This window comes from Aphelocoma coerulescens, chromosome 6 (assembly GCF_041296385.1).
Source record: "Aphelocoma coerulescens isolate FSJ_1873_10779 chromosome 6, UR_Acoe_1.0, whole genome shotgun sequence".
Taxonomy (NCBI): domain Eukaryota; kingdom Metazoa; phylum Chordata; class Aves; order Passeriformes; family Corvidae; genus Aphelocoma; species Aphelocoma coerulescens.
Window position 1 is genome coordinate 22847530 of NC_091020.1, and position 15816 is coordinate 22863345.

Sequence of the window (15816 nt, forward strand, 5' to 3'; positions counted from 1 at the left end):
TCAGCATTTATCTCCAGACAATCTTAGTCCTGCCGTGACAGCCTGATGCCTCCATCACCCTCCCTCCCGCTACCAGGCAGCCCTGATAACAGGCTGCTGTATCTTATCGGGCTCTCTGGCAGTTACACATTAATGGTGCCATCTCCGGGGCTTGGTTGGGGTGGGATGAACCCAGCCCACCCTCGGGCTGGAGCAAGCATCACTGGCTGATGCAGTGGTGGGTGCTGAGCCCAGCACAGAGGGCATGGGCAGGGCAGGCAGGCTACAGGTAAGGGCAGGTTGTGCAGCTGAGGTTTCCAGCATTGCCCTGAAGCAGATGGACCCCGCCAGGGCTGGGGTGACAGTCCCTGCCCCCAGCCCAGGGCAAAGAGCAGCTGCTATCACTGCCTGCACTGGACTGTTTGCTCTACCGCCCATTAACAGAGCTGCCTTATCCGGTGGGCAGGGGCCAGCGGCAGCCCAAAGCCCGTTGGCCAGGCAGGGGCATCGATTATAGGAAAGGGAGGGGTGCCCCAGATAACCCCTGGAGACAAATGGGTTTCTAATGGGGTCTTAAGACTTGCACCCCTCATCTCCAAGGGAATGGGGGAATGTTGTCTGGGCAGGACCCTCCCACTGCTTGGGCTCTAGCTTTGCCCACAACCTGAGCACTGGCAGAGCCTGGGTGCAAGCCCTTTGCTGGTAGGTGTAATCCCAGCTGTGCCTGTGCCAGCAGGATATGGACTGCCCAAGGTGCGTGCTGGCAGAGCCATCCATGAGGAGTAAGGACCCCATGCCCATGGCGTCGCCTTGGCGTTGATGGCACACCTGGCACCTGGTACACCATTGAAGCTTCCGGGATGTCCTCTTCCTTAAACCCCAGCACCCCAAGCATATTGTTTTGGGAGAAAAGAGTGGGGAGTGGAGTGGCATAGGGTAGGAACCAGGGTCCCCTGCCCCATGACAGAGCACGCCTGTGGGGTGCCAGGTGGGATGGGGGCAGTGGGACTGGTGAATAACGGGGGAACAACACATCGCCATGGGACAGGCGAGCCAGCCCTTCTAGAAAGCATCACCCCAGGGGCACACAGAGCCAGGGTGGGCTGGGGGGGGTGCATGCAAGGGGGCTCCCTGGGAGGGCGAGGGGCATGGAGCACCATGCGCCGGGGAGGGAGGGGAGGGAGGGCTGGAGGTGGCAGCGGTGTGGGCAGACTAGGGGGAGCCGGGGGCCAGCCCCGGGGGGCCCGGCAGGCAGAGCAGATTGGCTGCCGGCGAGGTCTCCAACCTCCTTAGAAAGGGCAGCGAGCGTGGGAGGCGCTAAGGGAGCAGGCAGGGTGCCGAGCCACGCTCCCGTCCCCTCGGCAGCCGCGGCCGGCAGCGGCAGGCAGGCAGCGGCGGCGATGCCGCAGGCGGGCAGCCCCCCGGGGTCCCGGGGCACGGCGCTGCTGGCCCTGGCGCTGGCGCTGGCAGGGTCCCTGGGCGGCGGGCAGCACTACGACTACTACGGGTGGCAGCCCGAGAGCCAGCCCCACGGGCGCTTCTACGGGCGGGAGCCGCAGTGCCTCGACATCCCGCCCGACATGCAGCTCTGCCGCGACGTGGGCTACAAGCGCATGCGGCTGCCCAACCTGCTGGAGCACGAGACCATGGCCGAAGCCAAGCAGCAGGCTGGCAGCTGGGTGCCCCTGCTCGCCAAGCAGTGCCACACCGACACCCAGCTCTTCTTGTGCTCCCTCTTCGCCCCTGTCTGCCTTGACCGGCCCGTCTACCCCTGCCGCTCCCTCTGTGAGGTGGTGCGTGACTCCTGCGCCCCTGTCATGGAGTCCTATGGCTTCCCCTGGCCTGAGATGCTGCACTGTGGCAAGTTCCCCTCTGACCACGAGCTCTGCATCGCCGTCCAGTTTGGAAACAGCAAAGCCACGCCACCGCCAGGTAAGTGGGAAGGGTGCATGGCATGGGAATGCATGTGGAGCCCCTGCACACCCATCCCTTCACTGCTCAAAGCACAGCCCAGGACACTGGTGGTGGCCAAGGACTCTCTGTCTGCAACAGGGCAGGAGTGGGCACAGTATCAGCTTTGTCCGGGCACCACTCATTGCCTAGGAACACTGGGCTCCCAGCTGCCTGCACAGAGCTGTCCCGGGATAAGGAAGAACATGGGATGAGGTGGGAGCCATTGGCGGATCCACCTCTCCTCCCATTGGGTCCCATGTCAGCTGCAGAGAGCAAGCTGCACCTGTGGGTCTCAGCCCCCGATGCTGCTGCAGGGTGGCTGTCCCCTCAGGCAGGAGAGGGGACATCACCCAAAGGCAGTCCAGGGTCAGGATCAGGGCTGTGACAGCCTTTGGGCTGGGGCCACCCTTGCTGTTGCTGTGCTTCCAAGTGCCAACATCTGAAGGGAGGATGTCCCCGTATCTCTTCCCCTCCTGGGGGATGACCCTGGCCAGTGAGGTGCTCTGTGCCTCCCCACATCACCCCAGCACAGCTACCTAGGGAGCAGAGGAGCAGCTGGGCTCTACCCACATGTCCCCGAGGAGCTGGCCCAGGTGACAAGTATCAGCAGCAGGAAGGTGTGACAGTGACTGGTTTCTCACTGCAGTGTCCAAGATCTGCACCCAGTGTGAGATGGAGCACAAGGCGGATGGCATGATGGAGCAGATGTGCTCCAGTGACTTTGGTGAGTGCCGGGGTCTTCTTCCCCACCCCCCTGGACAAGGGTCTGCCTCCCCTAGGTCTGACATCTGGGGCGGGAGCTGGCCAGAGGGTGGGGTTGTATGGGGACAGCCCCATAGGAGACCCCTGAGCCATTCCCTTGGACGCTTTGTGCATGGGATGAGTGCACAGGAGAAGACATTGGTGGGGGACAGGCAGAGTGGGACATTTGGGAGGATCACTGGGGGCCTCTGCTGGACCCCCCCCAGCAACCCCTTTCCCCTCCCCACACAGTAACTTCCCCAGAGACCCACCCCAGGGATATCCTGCACAGGTGCCTGGCCTAGACCCTCCCCTCCCCAGAACCACAGCTGTGCTCCCCTCCCCCAACCGTGCCCCATGGCTGCCCCACACAGTGGTGAAAATGCGCATCAAGGAGATGACGGAGGAGAACGGGGAGCGGCGGCTGGTGGCTGCCCAGAAGAAGAAGGTGCTGAAACTGGGCCCACTGAAGCGCAAGGACACCAAGAAGATGGTGCTGCACATGAGGAACGCGGGTGCCTGCCCCTGTCCCCAGCTTGACAGCCTCAGTGGCAGTTTCCTGGTCATGGGCCGCAAGGTGGGCAGCCGCCTGCTGCTCCTGGCCATCTACCCCTGGCAGAAGCACAACAAGGAGATGAAGTTTGCAGTCAAGTTCATGTTCTCCTACCCTTGCCCCCTCTACCACCCCCTGCTCTATGGGGCTGGGCAGCACTAGGGCTTTTCCCACCCTGTCCTTTTCCAGGACTCCTGCACTGGCCCAACATCACACCCCTGGCCTCCCTGGCTGCACCCCAGGAGCCCAGCTGTGCTCACCTCAGCCCCTCGGTTGTGCCTCAGAATCTGGCTCTGCACCCACAGGATTCCCTGCTGTATTTGTGGGAGCCCTGATCCACAGCCAAGACCCCTGCCTCCTCCTAAGAGCCCTGCTCTGCACCCCTGGCACCCCTGTTCTGCTCCAAAGACCCCTGCCCCTGCCCAGGAGTTTAGTCTGGACCCAGGACCCTTGTTCTGCATGTTTGTGAGCCCTGGTCTGCACTGGAGACCCTTGTCTACTCCCGGGTTCCCTGCCCAGAAGCCCAGAGACCCTTGCTTTCATTTAGGATCCCTGCTTGGCCCTCTTGGCTACACCTGGGACCCCTACCCTGCACCCATGTCCTTTGCCCAGCTCTCTCATGACATGCCCTGGACCCTCAGCCCCTCAGTCCCTATTCCAGCCCACCAACCCATGCCCTCACCTGAAGCTCACACCCAGCCCTGGATTATCTCACCCTCACAGAGACCCAGCCCAGCCCAGCCCAGCCCAGGCAGGTCCCTCCTGCCCTTCTGTCCCCACTGACTGTCCCCCTCAAGACCAAATGCCCAGACCAGCACAACCCCTTCCTGGGCTCCCCCACTCCCCATACTACATGGCTTAGTGTGTGAGGGGGGTCCGCCTCAAAGCCCCCCAGACCAGCCCTGCTGCATCCCTCACACACACCCCTGCTGTGACCCAGCCCACGCATCCCTTGCCCATCCACACCACAGTAAATTATTCCACCTCAGAGAAGTCTGTGTGCAGCTCACTGCAGTTCATGGGTAAGAGCCCCCTGGGGCTCCCTCAGGGATCCCAGAAGAATGGGAGGGGGGCCCCAATCCTGCCCACGGGGTGAGGCAGCCTGAGGGAGTGAGGTCACCCCAAGATCTGGCTCTAGCCCCACTCCAGGTGCTGAGCCCAGACCCTGAAAGTGGGCAGTCCAGCCAAGCCAAGAGATGTGGTTCCTAGTGGTCACAGGCATCACTGGAGACTCAGGCACCCCTGCCACTCCAGGGAGCCCGGGAGGGCATTGAGATGAATAAGATGGGGGGACAAGGCTGTCACTGCTGCTGGAGCCCCACAGCTGGGTCTGACAATGTTTGCCGGGGAAGTTTCTTCCTTTGTCACCCCAGGGGATAAATCCAGGGTCTGGGAGCTTGCAGCACTTGTGAGAAGCGTGGCACTGACCATCATAGGGGGCAGATACTGGACCAGCCAGCCTCCAACCCTGTCCTCCCCACACTGTCTTATCTGAAAGCCCTGTCTGCAGCTCCCTGCCAGCCCTGCTCGGCTGCCAGACCTCCCATGCCACAACCTCCAGCCTCTTCTGAAAAGATTCCTAGGGCCACCCACCTACACTAGCCAGGACCCTCCCAAGAGCCCAAGGACCAGGGCAGCCCTCAGCCCGGCCCCTCTGCTGGCAGCAGGGTGCTGTCCCTTAGCTCAGCTCCACTCCCCCAGCTGCCCCCCAGTTCCAGCTGGCAAGGGGGCAAGCCTGAAGGACCCAGTAGTGTTTACCCAGTGCATATTTGTATCCACCCGTCCCAAAGTGTGAGGGGGGCCCAAAGGTAGCCACCAGGATATTTACCCAGTGCCTGGCTGCCTGACACTGCGTCTTCTCTTCGGAGCTGGCCCAGCCTCAGGGAGCCTCCTGGGACAAGAGGGAAATTGAGGCTGCAGGATGTCTGCACCCACCCTCTTCTGGCTGACAAGAGCACTGGGCACCTGCCCTGCTTTGGGATGACCTCTTTTCCCTCTGCCCTCCTTGGCCGTGGTCTTGGCCCCACTGGTCAGCCTCTAGAGCCCAAATCTCCTGCTCTGGCCAGGGAGAGGTGCCTGTGCCCCTGCCCCACAGCCAGCCAGGAATATGGGGCAGCCAGCCCCTGCCCCAGCCTCACACCAGGAGCAGGCACTCACTGCCTCCACCTTGCTCCCTGGCCACTGGGGAAAAAAAAATGGGGAAAAAATTCAAATATTATTAGAAGGTATGTTCAGAGTTTGACTGCTGAGCACACTTCCATAGGAATAAACACTGTCAATTACGACATTTTACTGCACAACTTAAAAAGCATAAATAAAACCCCATCTCCCACAGCCTAAGTTTATCTGTAGCCCTCTGTATTCTGTGTCATTAGCATCTTCCCAGAGAGTGCTCAGACATACATGGCCATCATGCTCATTGCTCCAAGTGTTTTCCTCTAGAAATATAAGTAGCTCCTCTGCCTCCCACTGTCAGCCGTCTGAGCAAGCTCACCCCTCCCAGCCCCGTAATCATCCCATTGCAGACACCCTCACAAACCCACCCACAGCTCTTGGGGTGCTACACATCCCCCTCCCCAATGCTACAGCTGCTCCACTGCCCCCGCTTAACTGCTCAGCCCTCTGCACACCAGTCCCCTGCACACCCAGCACAACCCAGACACCCTCATCATCAAATTCCAGCTTTTCCCCAGATTTCCATGTGAAGGAGTTTATGAGCCCACATCCAAGATGATTGTTTAGGCTGCCTGCCCCATAGGAGCTCCCACACTGGTGGAATGTAGAGCCTGCGAGGTCTGGGCTGTGGCAACCTCGCAGACTGGTGGGTGTCACAGCCTGGCAGGCACTGGGCCCTGGAAGCCCAAAAGCACTGGCCCCCCAGATGCCCTGGCTTGGGGGAAGCTGCAGCTGGCTGGCAGGGACCCAGGCCATGGCTGTTCCCGGCTGCACAGCAGCCAGGGTCACATTCCTGGGATAGCTGGGAGCTTTGCTGTTCACACAAGGAAAGGTCATCCTTGTGCACACAGGCAGCTGGTGGGACCACTGCCCGGGGAGGGCAGAGGAAGGAGCAGCCACAGGAGGCAGACGAAGCTCAGCAGCTCCTGTCAGAGCTGAGGTGCTCCCTGGCTCCAGCCCAGCAGGATCCAGCCCTGGCACAGCTGACAGGCAGCTGCACACAGCTCTGAGCAGGGGGCAAACAAGGCTACAGCAGGACAGAAGATGGGAATTCCAGTAAAGCACAGAGAGCTGGTGGCACAGACACACCATTTCTCCAGAAGCACCTGCAGGACAGCAGGGCCAAGGCCACAGAGGTGTCAGAGTGACCTGGGACTGGGACAGCTTTCACTGGGATGATGACACGAGCCAGTTGAGGACAAGAGATTTATTGGTCATTCTCTATATGCAATTATATATTAATCTGTAGTAGAAAGCAGCAGTCACTAAGTGCACAGAGCAGCACCAACTCCTGCCTTTTCTCGCACTGGAGATCCAGCCACACAGCCCAACCCAAACTCATTCTCTTTCCTCCTCTGGGCTACAGCCAAATTCGGGGGTAAAAGACTAAACCTGCAGGCAGTGAGGCTGAGGAGCACAGGAGTGACTAGCAGAGTCTCAGCTGAGCCCACATGAAAGACCTAGCTAGTCTAGACCTCAAGGGATGCAGGAGGAGTTCTGACTTGATCCCAAAAATACAGTCACTTATAGCACAGTGCTGGGAAAGGTAGGGACAGAGCCCTGAGGTTGTTCTGCCCCAGCCAGGAGGCAAAGGCAGGACCATGAGTAGTAAGGATGGCTCTTCCATCACTGAGCCAGGCCAAAGGGCCTGGGCAAGCACATGGCAGGGCACAGCAAGTGCCAGAGAGCACCCAGGGCTTGGAGCAGCTGTGAGGATGGGGCACAACCGTGGGCAATGCTCCACCACAGGGACCCAGATGGTGCACGGCAAGGACAGCTGGTCCGTCCAGCCTGGCGCTGGCAGGAGGAATGGAAGTGCAAGCGTCCTCTGGCAGGGGAATGCCACGCTGGGATCCAAACAGTCCAGGCTCCCAGCGGCAAGGCTGCCTGCCCACTGTCCCAGGTGTCACAGTGCAGGACACAGGAGCTGGCTGGGCCTGTTTCATCACTTGATGAGCACCTGGTTGCAGACAGCGCACACAAACACTGTCTCCTTCTGAGCCTCCGGGGCTGGAAAGGAAAGCAGATGTCAGAGATGCTCCCCCTTTCCCACCACAGGCTAGGGACCCCAGCCATAAAGCTGCTTCCAGAGCTGCAAATTCATCACTGCTCTGTCCTGAGCCAGGCTGTGCTGGGAACATCCTGTCTACCCTCCCCACCAGAGCTGGGGCAAATGGCTGAGCAGACAGAACAGGTGGAAGCAGGAGCTCTTCCCTCCCCACCTTTCAACTCACCTGTGGCTCCCATCACGGCCTTGGGGACTTTGAAAGAACAACACCTGGAGCAGAAGCTGTTCCCACAGTTACTGCAGTTCCGCTGTGGAGAAGGATGGAGGTGAGCCCCAGATGTGTATCAGACTAGCCCAGGAGTAAATGAAGGGGGCCAAAAGTCTACACCTCCTTCTGAGAGCTGCCCACAGACTGTGTGCCAAGCATCACACACAGGGCTCAGATAAGGCAACAGGTCATTCCCACTAGCAGACCCATGCTCTGCTTCACCAGAAAGGCCAAAGGAAATGGACTAAACTAGGGCACAGAGCAGGTACCTTCTACAATAACACACATAACAATGTGGGTTTGGCCTGAGGCAGCCTCCAAAGGAGTAAATGGACAAATGCTCCACAACACAAGGAATTCTTGGTACCATTAGGCATGTGACAACACCCAGCATTTAGCTGAGGTCATCTGGGCTGTGACCGAGGTGAGACACCTGAACTGCTGGAGAAAGCCGGGGCAAGCCAGACATGAGCAACACCTCTGCCCCAGGTGCAGACAGCAAGCTGGGGCAGAAGCTGAAGACTCACCCTCTTCTTGAGCACAGAGAAGGTGGCGGCACAGCCCGTGCAGTTCCCTGGCAGAAAGAGAGCAGAGGTCAGGCAGGGCTCTGCTGCCTGGGGCTGCAAGTGGCATAAGAACATCCATAGTTGTTGTAAAGGCTCAGCTCAGAGACGACATTGCTGCACCTTCCTGTCCGTGCCCTTCCTAGGAGTGCTGGGACCATCCTCCCCATGGAGTGGAAAAGGTCACTGGAGGTGTCAGCACAGCCCTAGCAGGTACCACACCACCCTCTCCACTCCCAGTCCTACGGTCACCACTGGAAGCAGCACAGACCCCACGCTGCTGAGCTCCCCCAAGAAGCACCTGCTTCCAAACTCACCAAAGTTGTTGCTGGGGTAGCGCTTGCGCAGGCGCTCGGTCAGGCGTGACACCTTGCTGCGGATCACCTCGTTTTTGCTCATAAAACCATTGTCTGGGAGGCTGAGGTCAAAATCTGCTGAGCACTGAGAGCTCTCATCATCCTCCTGCAGAGAGCAGAGCCAGCTGAGCACCACAGAGTGGCTGGGGGCACACTGAGGGCTGCAGGGCAGCCCACACCAGAGGCACAAGCAGCGTGCTCCACCTGGCATTTCTACAAGCCACCGACAAACCAGGCAAAGCTCCAGCTGGGAGGAGAGGCCACACCCTGGCATGGCAGTACTCACCATGACCAGCAGCTGGTTCTCCTTCTCCCGCAGCATGGGACAGAGAGGAGAGTGAGTACAGACAGAGTCAGAGGCACCCAGCCCCACAGCCACCCTCCCTGAGCACCCAGTTGGCCCAACAAGGCCTTTGTCCCTTTCCCACCTCAGCTGCCCTGCAGGCACAGCCTACCCCAACCAGTCTCAAACCTCAATAGCATCTTTGAACTCTTCATCAGGTTCTGCCTCCTCTGCTTCCTCCACACTTCCAGGGGTAAGGTCCTACAAGAGATTGACAAAGGCTAGTCCTGCTGTTCCCCTGCCTCTGTCCAAAGATGGCCCCACATTTCTGAGCAGGTTCCAGGACAAATGATCTGGCCCCAGGTGACACAAGTGTCAGAAGGTGAGGTGAGCCCCTGCCTCCTCAGACCACATCCTTACATGTGGCAAAAGGACTGAGCCAAGCCTCCAGGGCAGAGAGCAGCATCCAAGTAACTCGGGAGTGGCTCACAGGGTTCCAGCAAAGATGGCAGCTGGAAGAAGTTTGTGTGTAGAGGGACACAGGCACGGTCAGACCCAAGGGCTGGCTCTCCAGCTCCCACCCCACAACTGCCAGCCCTGCCCCTATCTCACCTCTGTGCTGGTGGGGGTGGGGGTCCGATCTGGGGCAGCAGCTGGTGGCAGGGGTTCAGCAGGCTCTGGAGTGCTCTCGAGGGGCTTGGAGCCCACACACTGCTCGATGGAGGCCTTGAGCTCCATTATCACTGGTTAAGAGGGGAATACAGCTGAAGTAGAGTGGCATTTCCCTACTCCCAGCCACACCACACAAAAGCCAGCTGCAAGACCTGATCTCCAGAGCTCAAGGTGGGGCACCGACACATATCATTCACTTATCAGGTGTCCTGAGCCCTCCTCTGCTCACACATCAAAGTTAGGGACGAAAGGAACCCCCTTCCACCACCTGCCCCAGCTCAAGACAGGGAGCAGCAGGGGCCAAGGTCATAGCTCAGACACATCCAACACTCCTCCGGCACAAGCCACAGAAGAGGGCCCCGCTCCCTTCCAATGGCACGTTTTCAAGCCTGTGTCATACACTGCCACAGGCACTGAATGTGTTTCAAATTCTGAAGAGCAGGGTCAGAGATTGAGAGGGGTGGAGATGCCTACACACAGGCTTCATTGACAGACCCTGGTTTGCCACACCACAGAGAAGAGAATGAAACAGTACCTGGGCTGGGACACACATCAGGAGAGACTCTCACCTCCAACAGCTGAGCCCCAGGACTACACCACCCATCCTGGGCCTGAGCACCACCCCTAGAACATCATTGCTTTCAGGGGGGTTCAGGGTCTATGGTGGAGCCTGACACAGGACAGCGGGCTCATGTAAGAGAGAGGTCCAGGGCAGGATCCCTGGCTTCAGAGGGCCTTTCCCCAACCCATCCCACACAGGGCACTTCCAGGGAGGTCTCATACCTTGGTAGAACTGGGTGTTGCCCAGGAAGAGGGTGCTGTTGAGGATGGCCAGGACCCAGCAGAGGGGCAGCAGGTAGAGGACACAGATAGTGCCCAGTAGTGCCCCATAAAACCTATGGAAAGCAGCAGGATACTGCAGTCAAGTCAGAGCAACCCACATGACAAAATAAAACCCCTTCCTTCACCTGGTGTTCCACCTGTTCTCTCCAAGTACCAAACAAATCAAACAAGATGCCGCAGGCCTGGCTGAGCCCCTCTCCCCACCAAGCCCACCACAGGGTGCCTAACCCAGTACTACTCACTGGGAAGAGACAGTGGGGTTCTCCCAGTACAGCACACGGTACACTGCCTCACAGCTGCAGCACATCCCGCTCAGAAACCCCTCCAGCTGGATCAGGCTGCGAATGAGACAGTCACAAAAAAGCTCTACAAACACACACCCTCGTTCCCCCACATTTGCACGGGTTACGGTGGCCAAATTGGCACAAGCCCCGCACAGCCTCTGAGAAGCCCTTCTGGCTGCAGAGGCTCCCACAGTGCCACCGCTGGGGCGGCCCCAGGGACTCACAAGCTCTTGACCTGGGCGACGGCCTCCTGCCGCGAGAGCTGCACCTTGCGCAGATCCTCCCTGCGGATGCTGTGGTACCTCCTGCGCACCAGCTCCGGCTCCGAGGGCCGGGCCCGGCACGTCTCTTGCAGGTAACCCAGCAGGGCCGGCACCGCCACCAGCAGGGCGAGCACCGAGTACCAAGCAGCTGTAAAAGACGGGACAGCGTCAGCCCGGACAGTCCGGGAAGGGGACCAGCCCTGACCCCCGACACGCACCTTGGCCGAGAGTGAGCAGGAGGAAGTTGAGGCCGAGGCAGACCAGGAGAGAGCACACAGGCCGCTGCCACCTGCCGAGAGAGGGGAAGGTAAGGGACATGAGACCCCAGGGACGGTCTCGGTCTCAAGTCTCGATCGCGGCCCAGCCCGCACCTACCGAAGGAGGGAGCGGACACCCTCGGCGGCGTCCCGCAGCGGCTCCAGGTAGAGCTCCAGCCGCCGGTAGCTCCGCACCAGCTCCAGCAAGTCGAAAGCAGCGGCGGCCTTGGGCGGCGACGGCTCCGGCGGGGCCTCACCGGCTCCCGTGGCCCCTTCGGGGCCGCCTGCCGCCCCGTCCCGCTCCACCGCCTGCATGACGGGACCGGGAGCGGAGCGGCCCCGCCGCGCTCGGCCCGACCCCGCCGCGCGCTCCCGTGACGCGGCCGGGCGCGCCGCGATCCCGCGCGCAGCCAATGGGAGCGGCGGGCCGGGCGCGGCGCAGGGCCCCGCCCGCGGGGAACCGGCCGCTCTCGCCGCCGCCTCGGCGTGCCGGGGCCCGCCCGCGCTGGGTGCCCGGCTGCGTGCTGGCTCCTGCGGCCGCTCTGGGCGTGAGGCTCGAGGCCGACTCTCGGTGGGCCCGGTCTAGACACGCGGTTCGGCCCCGTCCCGATTCGGGTCTGCTCTGGTGTAGGGCTCAGGCACAGCCTGGATCCGGTCCCAGTCCAGGGCTGGGCACTGATCCGGGTCTAATCTTGGTTCAGGGCTCAGTCCCAGTCTGGGTCTTTGCATGGCCTGCATCCAGCTGTGTCGGGCACGGTGGGTTTGTCCCCATGAGCCCGTTGCTGGACCACCTCTCCCCGAGGAGAGACCAGAGAGCAGCCCCGCACCCAGAATCCCTGGAAGAGAACAACAGGCTCCTCACGGGCCCGTGAGCCTGGCTGGCAGCTCATTTGCTGCCCCTCCATGCCCCCAAAGCAGCCCAGCCCTGGATGCACTGCCTGCAGTCCTGCTCGCACTGCTCCAGGCACCATGGGCTGTCCTGAAAGGTGCTTGCAGTAGAGCAGGGATGCTGGCTCCCAGGAATGCTCTGGGAATCCTGGGCTTCGTCTGATGCCAAAAGTTCTAACCTTGTTATAACCCTGTGATGGCTGTTGAACAATGAGGGCTCAATGCTGCTGCCAGCTGCCTGCAGCCTCTGATGAATAGGGTGTGTGTCCCATAGGCAGAAGGCTGGGGACCCAGTGACATCCCAGCTGTGAGTCCAGGTCCAAGACTCAACCCTGTCCCAAGAGTGCATCCCAGAGCTGGAGCCAGTCCTGGGAGATGCTGGCAGTCCTCCACTGGCCCCTGACTCACCAAGGGCCAGTCAGTGTGTACATGGTTGCCCAGCAGTGCCCTGGCCCTGGGACAGAGGGCCCTTTCAGCATGGAGTGACGAGGCCCTTAGGAATGCAATTAAATCCTGTCCTCAGTGCATCCCACAGCCACAGAACCCTGGGGACTTGGCTTCCCTCTGCTCTGTCGGGAGCCCCGTGGGAGCATCAGGCTGTGCCCTGTCTCTGGACAGGCAGCAGGGCCAGGGATAGTCCCTGTCCTCAAGGGCTGAGGCTTAAGCCTCTCTAGCAGGAGCAGTGGCTCAGCACCAGGGAGCCTGCGTCTGACCCCAGAGCACCCCAGGGCTTCATGACCATGGCCAGAGGCTCCAAGCAGAGAGGCCCCAGGGTGCAGGGCTCGAGAGCTGGGTGTGATCTCAGCTCAGACCTCATACCCAGCAGGTCCCAGCCCATCACAAAGCTCCAGACACTCAGTGAGCGCCAACATTGCTTTATTTGGAAGGTGAATCCATTGGCACCTGAAAGGAGGCTGTAGGGGGATAGAGCTGGTGTGACAGACAGGGCTGCAGAAAGCCAGGGAAAGGCACTTGTGGTGGCAGAAGCACCGAGGGCATTTTGGACAGCCTGGGCCAACGGCCGCACCAGAGTAGGCAGAGACAGGTGGTGTCAGGGACCAGCCTTGACACCGGGCAAAGACAGCACGTCCCACCCAGGGAAGGGGTACATGGCCTGCGGGTTAGCAGGGCCCCTGAGCATGATGGGGTGCCCACTGGGACAGCACATCATGATGGAAGTGGTGACCCAGTACCAATCCCAGACCCCTCCAAGCCCCCAGGGCAACCATGGCCGCTGCTCTCCACCTCACAAAAGGCTCCTGGGAACCCCAGGCAACAGCCAGCTGTGGCCAGCTGCTGGGGACACCCATCTCACCGATCTGAGTCTACACAGAGACTGGAGCAGACCCTTCCTCGCACTGGGAGCAATAGAGAGGACCTGCCTCTAGGCAGGGTGAGGAGGGCTTGTGGCAGGGCAGCCCTAGTGTGGTGCTGCTCCAAAAATTCTGTCTCTGGCTGCCCATTTCTCTAGTCAGCCCTACATGGCCTCACCAGGGCTTGGCACCCGGTGGGTTGTGGAGGCTGATCCAGGGCTGGGCTGGCTCCAGTGCTGGTGTCCTCTTCTGTTCTCCAAGATAGGCTGTGGTCCCACAGTGCCTGGCCCCAGCTCCCCCATGGTCAGAGTGCTAGCACAGCCTAGCACTGCCATGCTGTAATGCTCACCCTTCCCTTCCACCTCACCACAGTCTCCAGGCTCTGCCCAGTCCCAGAGAGTCCAAAGATGGGAATGTTCCAGGATGATAAACCAAGTGCAGCAGAGACAGGCAGGGCTGCAGGCTGATCTCCAGAACCATCAGCGAGGCTGTTTCTGTCCCTTTTGGAGTAGCCTGGCCCCAGGGCTGGTTCAGTGGCTCTGGGTGGCTTGGAGCCACAAACGTCTCTTCAGGACAGCAGGAGGAGAGAACAACCCCATGACTGGCTCCCCTCAATCCCAAGGGCACCTGGCCCCATCCCAGGACTGAACAAACTCCAAGGCTGGAGGAATTTACCCCCTGCCCAGGGTGACAGACCAGGTTACAGCTCCGCTTGCCCTTCCCCTCACTATGCAGCAATGGAGGCCTTGCTCCCCTGCTCAATCCCCACACCGGACTGGGGTGATGCTGGATCTGGCTGTGCAGTACCTGGGTATCTCCACACCCCCAGAGTGCAGGGCAGGGAGGGACTGAGCTGAAGATGAAGGATGTTTTCAGGCCAGACAGAAGGAGGGGCCCAGGCTGGGGAAGCCAAGTTCAGAGCCTCCCTTAGGGAATTGTGGAAGCACCATGCAGCTGGAATGGCAAGAAGGGGCTGCCAGCAGGTCAGAGGGGTTTATGCCCATCCAACTCCACTAGGCACTGCTGCCCCCAGCTCAGCTCCTCCAGGCCAGTCCCCCTCCACCCCAGGGACAGGTCAGCACCCACCTGAGCATGCAGCATCTGCAAGACCAGGGGCAGGGGAGTTTGGCTGGAGTCTTAGGAGGGCTCCCAAAGATTGGTATCCCTCTTAGGGGCTCTCCATTTGGGTCCTTCCACTTGCAGTAGCCTATGTCTGTCCAGGGGTGGGAGAAGGGCCTGTGCATTGGCTGGGTGTCCACGGTGTTTCAGTGCATTGCAGCGAAAGCCATGCTCGGAGAAGTCCTCTGTCCATCCGTCTGTGCAGGAGTCTCTGGAGGAATTGCAGTGCAGTCAGTCAGGAGAGGATGGGGCGGCAGGGTCATGTCATCCCAAAGACGGGCTGTGTTCTGTCGGTGGCTGAGAAGGGGAGCCAAGTGGCACGGGATCTCAGATGATGTCTCGCTGGTCCTGGCAACGCCGTGACAGGCAATAGAGCCCGGAGAAGAGGTACAGGCAGGCAGTGATGCCCCCGCAGATGGAGGCGCTCAGGTAGGCACTGTAGAGGCAATGCTGGCTGTAGCCCGGCAGGTTGCAAAAGCTTCTCTGCTTGGCCTTGTGACCCATGATGCCAGTGGCAGCTGCGTAGAGCCCCACGCCCAGTGCCAGGTCGTGCACCAGGTTGGTGAGGAGCCAGCGGGAGCCCAGCCAGGGCACCAGCTCCCAGCGCCCCAGCAGGCTCAGCCCGAAGAGGGCCAGGGTGAGGAGCCAGACCAGGACGGCGGCAAACAGAGCGAAGTGAGCCGCCCCCTCGTACTTATGAGCCGCTACCGTCACCCAGAAGGCAGCGCCCAGCGCCAGCTGCCCCAGGCGTAGCAGGCCCAGTGGGCTCCGCAGGTAGGCGCGATGGAGGCTGAGGGAGCCGCGGGCCGGTGGCCCCGGGGGCGGCGGCACTGTCGGAGGAGCCGTGCGGGCCATGGCGCGGCCCTGCCTGCTCCGGCGCGGCTCGGGCGGGACTCAGGGCCGCGGCAGCGACTTCCTCCCCGACCGTTGCCAAACATCTGGCACTTAGCGGTCCTCCCCGCGCGGGGCCTCTCCTCTCCTCCCCGCCCCGCCTCCGCGCCCCGCCGCACCTCCGGCCAGCCCATCATGACACCCGAGAGCCGCCGCGGATGCGCCGTCGAGCAGGGCCCGCCGCGCCCCTCCCGTGCTGCTGCCGCCGGGGGGGAGGCGGGACAACAACGCGGGCGCGCGAGGGGAGGCAGGAGGACATGGGAGACGGCGACCGATGCCGGCGGCGGGGCCCAGGGACACCGCACCGGGACCCCGTGCGGCGGCCGGCGGGGGGCGCGCGCCGGGGTTCCCCTTACGTCATCTGGGATTCCCCTCGGAGAGGCGCGCGGCGTGGCCCCGCCCGGGGC

The 15816-nt window shown here is 61.2% G+C and overlaps 3 protein-coding genes across 3 annotated transcripts; 1 reads left to right on the top strand and 2 right to left on the bottom strand.

The window, feature by feature from the left end:
• The first annotated feature begins 1356 nt into the window (after positions 1 to 1356).
• Positions 1357 to 4201, top strand: SFRP5 (secreted frizzled related protein 5). The gene is made up of 3 exons (XM_069020435.1): positions 1357 to 1911; positions 2579 to 2656; positions 3048 to 4201. The coding sequence occupies exons 1-3, from the start codon at positions 1380 to 1382 to the stop codon at positions 3386 to 3388; spliced, it is 951 nt and encodes a 316-aa protein (XP_068876536.1). The 5' UTR covers positions 1357 to 1379; the 3' UTR covers positions 3389 to 4201.
• A 3063-nt stretch (positions 4202 to 7264) lies between these two features.
• ZFYVE27 (zinc finger FYVE-type containing 27) lies at positions 7265 to 11573 on the bottom strand. The gene is made up of 11 exons (XM_069019828.1): positions 11317 to 11573; positions 11160 to 11230; positions 10903 to 11089; positions 10637 to 10732; positions 10335 to 10447; positions 9492 to 9622; positions 9069 to 9140; positions 8558 to 8702; positions 8205 to 8251; positions 7636 to 7717; positions 7265 to 7411 (listed from the first exon to the last, which is right to left on the bottom strand). The coding sequence occupies exons 1-11, from the start codon at positions 11511 to 11513 to the stop codon at positions 7347 to 7349; spliced, it is 1206 nt and encodes a 401-aa protein (XP_068875929.1). The 5' UTR covers positions 11514 to 11573; the 3' UTR covers positions 7265 to 7346.
• A 1372-nt stretch (positions 11574 to 12945) lies between these two features.
• MARVELD1 (MARVEL domain containing 1) lies at positions 12946 to 15811 on the bottom strand. The gene has a single exon (XM_069019829.1). It carries the CDS (start codon positions 15371 to 15373, stop codon positions 14846 to 14848), a length of 528 nt encoding a protein of 175 aa, XP_068875930.1. The 5' UTR covers positions 15374 to 15811; the 3' UTR covers positions 12946 to 14845.
• Positions 15812 to 15816: the final 5 nt, after the last annotated feature.

Coding starts and splice junctions, on each gene's coding strand:
- SFRP5 (XM_069020435.1), top strand. CDS start 1,380: ATGCCGCAGGCGGGCAGCCCCCCGGGGTCCCGGGGCACGGCGCTGCTG. Junction 1,912..2,578: donor CAAAGCCACGCCACCGCCAG/GTAAGTGGGAAG, acceptor TTCTCACTGCAG/TGTCCAAGATCTGCACCCAG. Junction 2,657..3,047: donor GATGTGCTCCAGTGACTTTG/GTGAGTGCCGGG, acceptor TGCCCCACACAG/TGGTGAAAATGCGCATCAAG.
- MARVELD1 (XM_069019829.1), bottom strand. CDS start 15,373: ATGGCCCGCACGGCTCCTCCGACAGTGCCGCCGCCCCCGGGGCCACCG.
- ZFYVE27 (XM_069019828.1), bottom strand. CDS start 11,513: ATGCAGGCGGTGGAGCGGGACGGGGCGGCAGGCGGCCCCGAAGGGGCC. Junction 9,623..10,334: donor CAACACCCAGTTCTACCAAG/GTATGAGACCTC, acceptor CCTCTTAACCAG/TGATAATGGAGCTCAAGGCC. Junction 9,141..9,491: donor CCACCCCCACCAGCACAGAG/GTGAGATAGGGG, acceptor AATCTCTTGTAG/GACCTTACCCCTGGAAGTGT.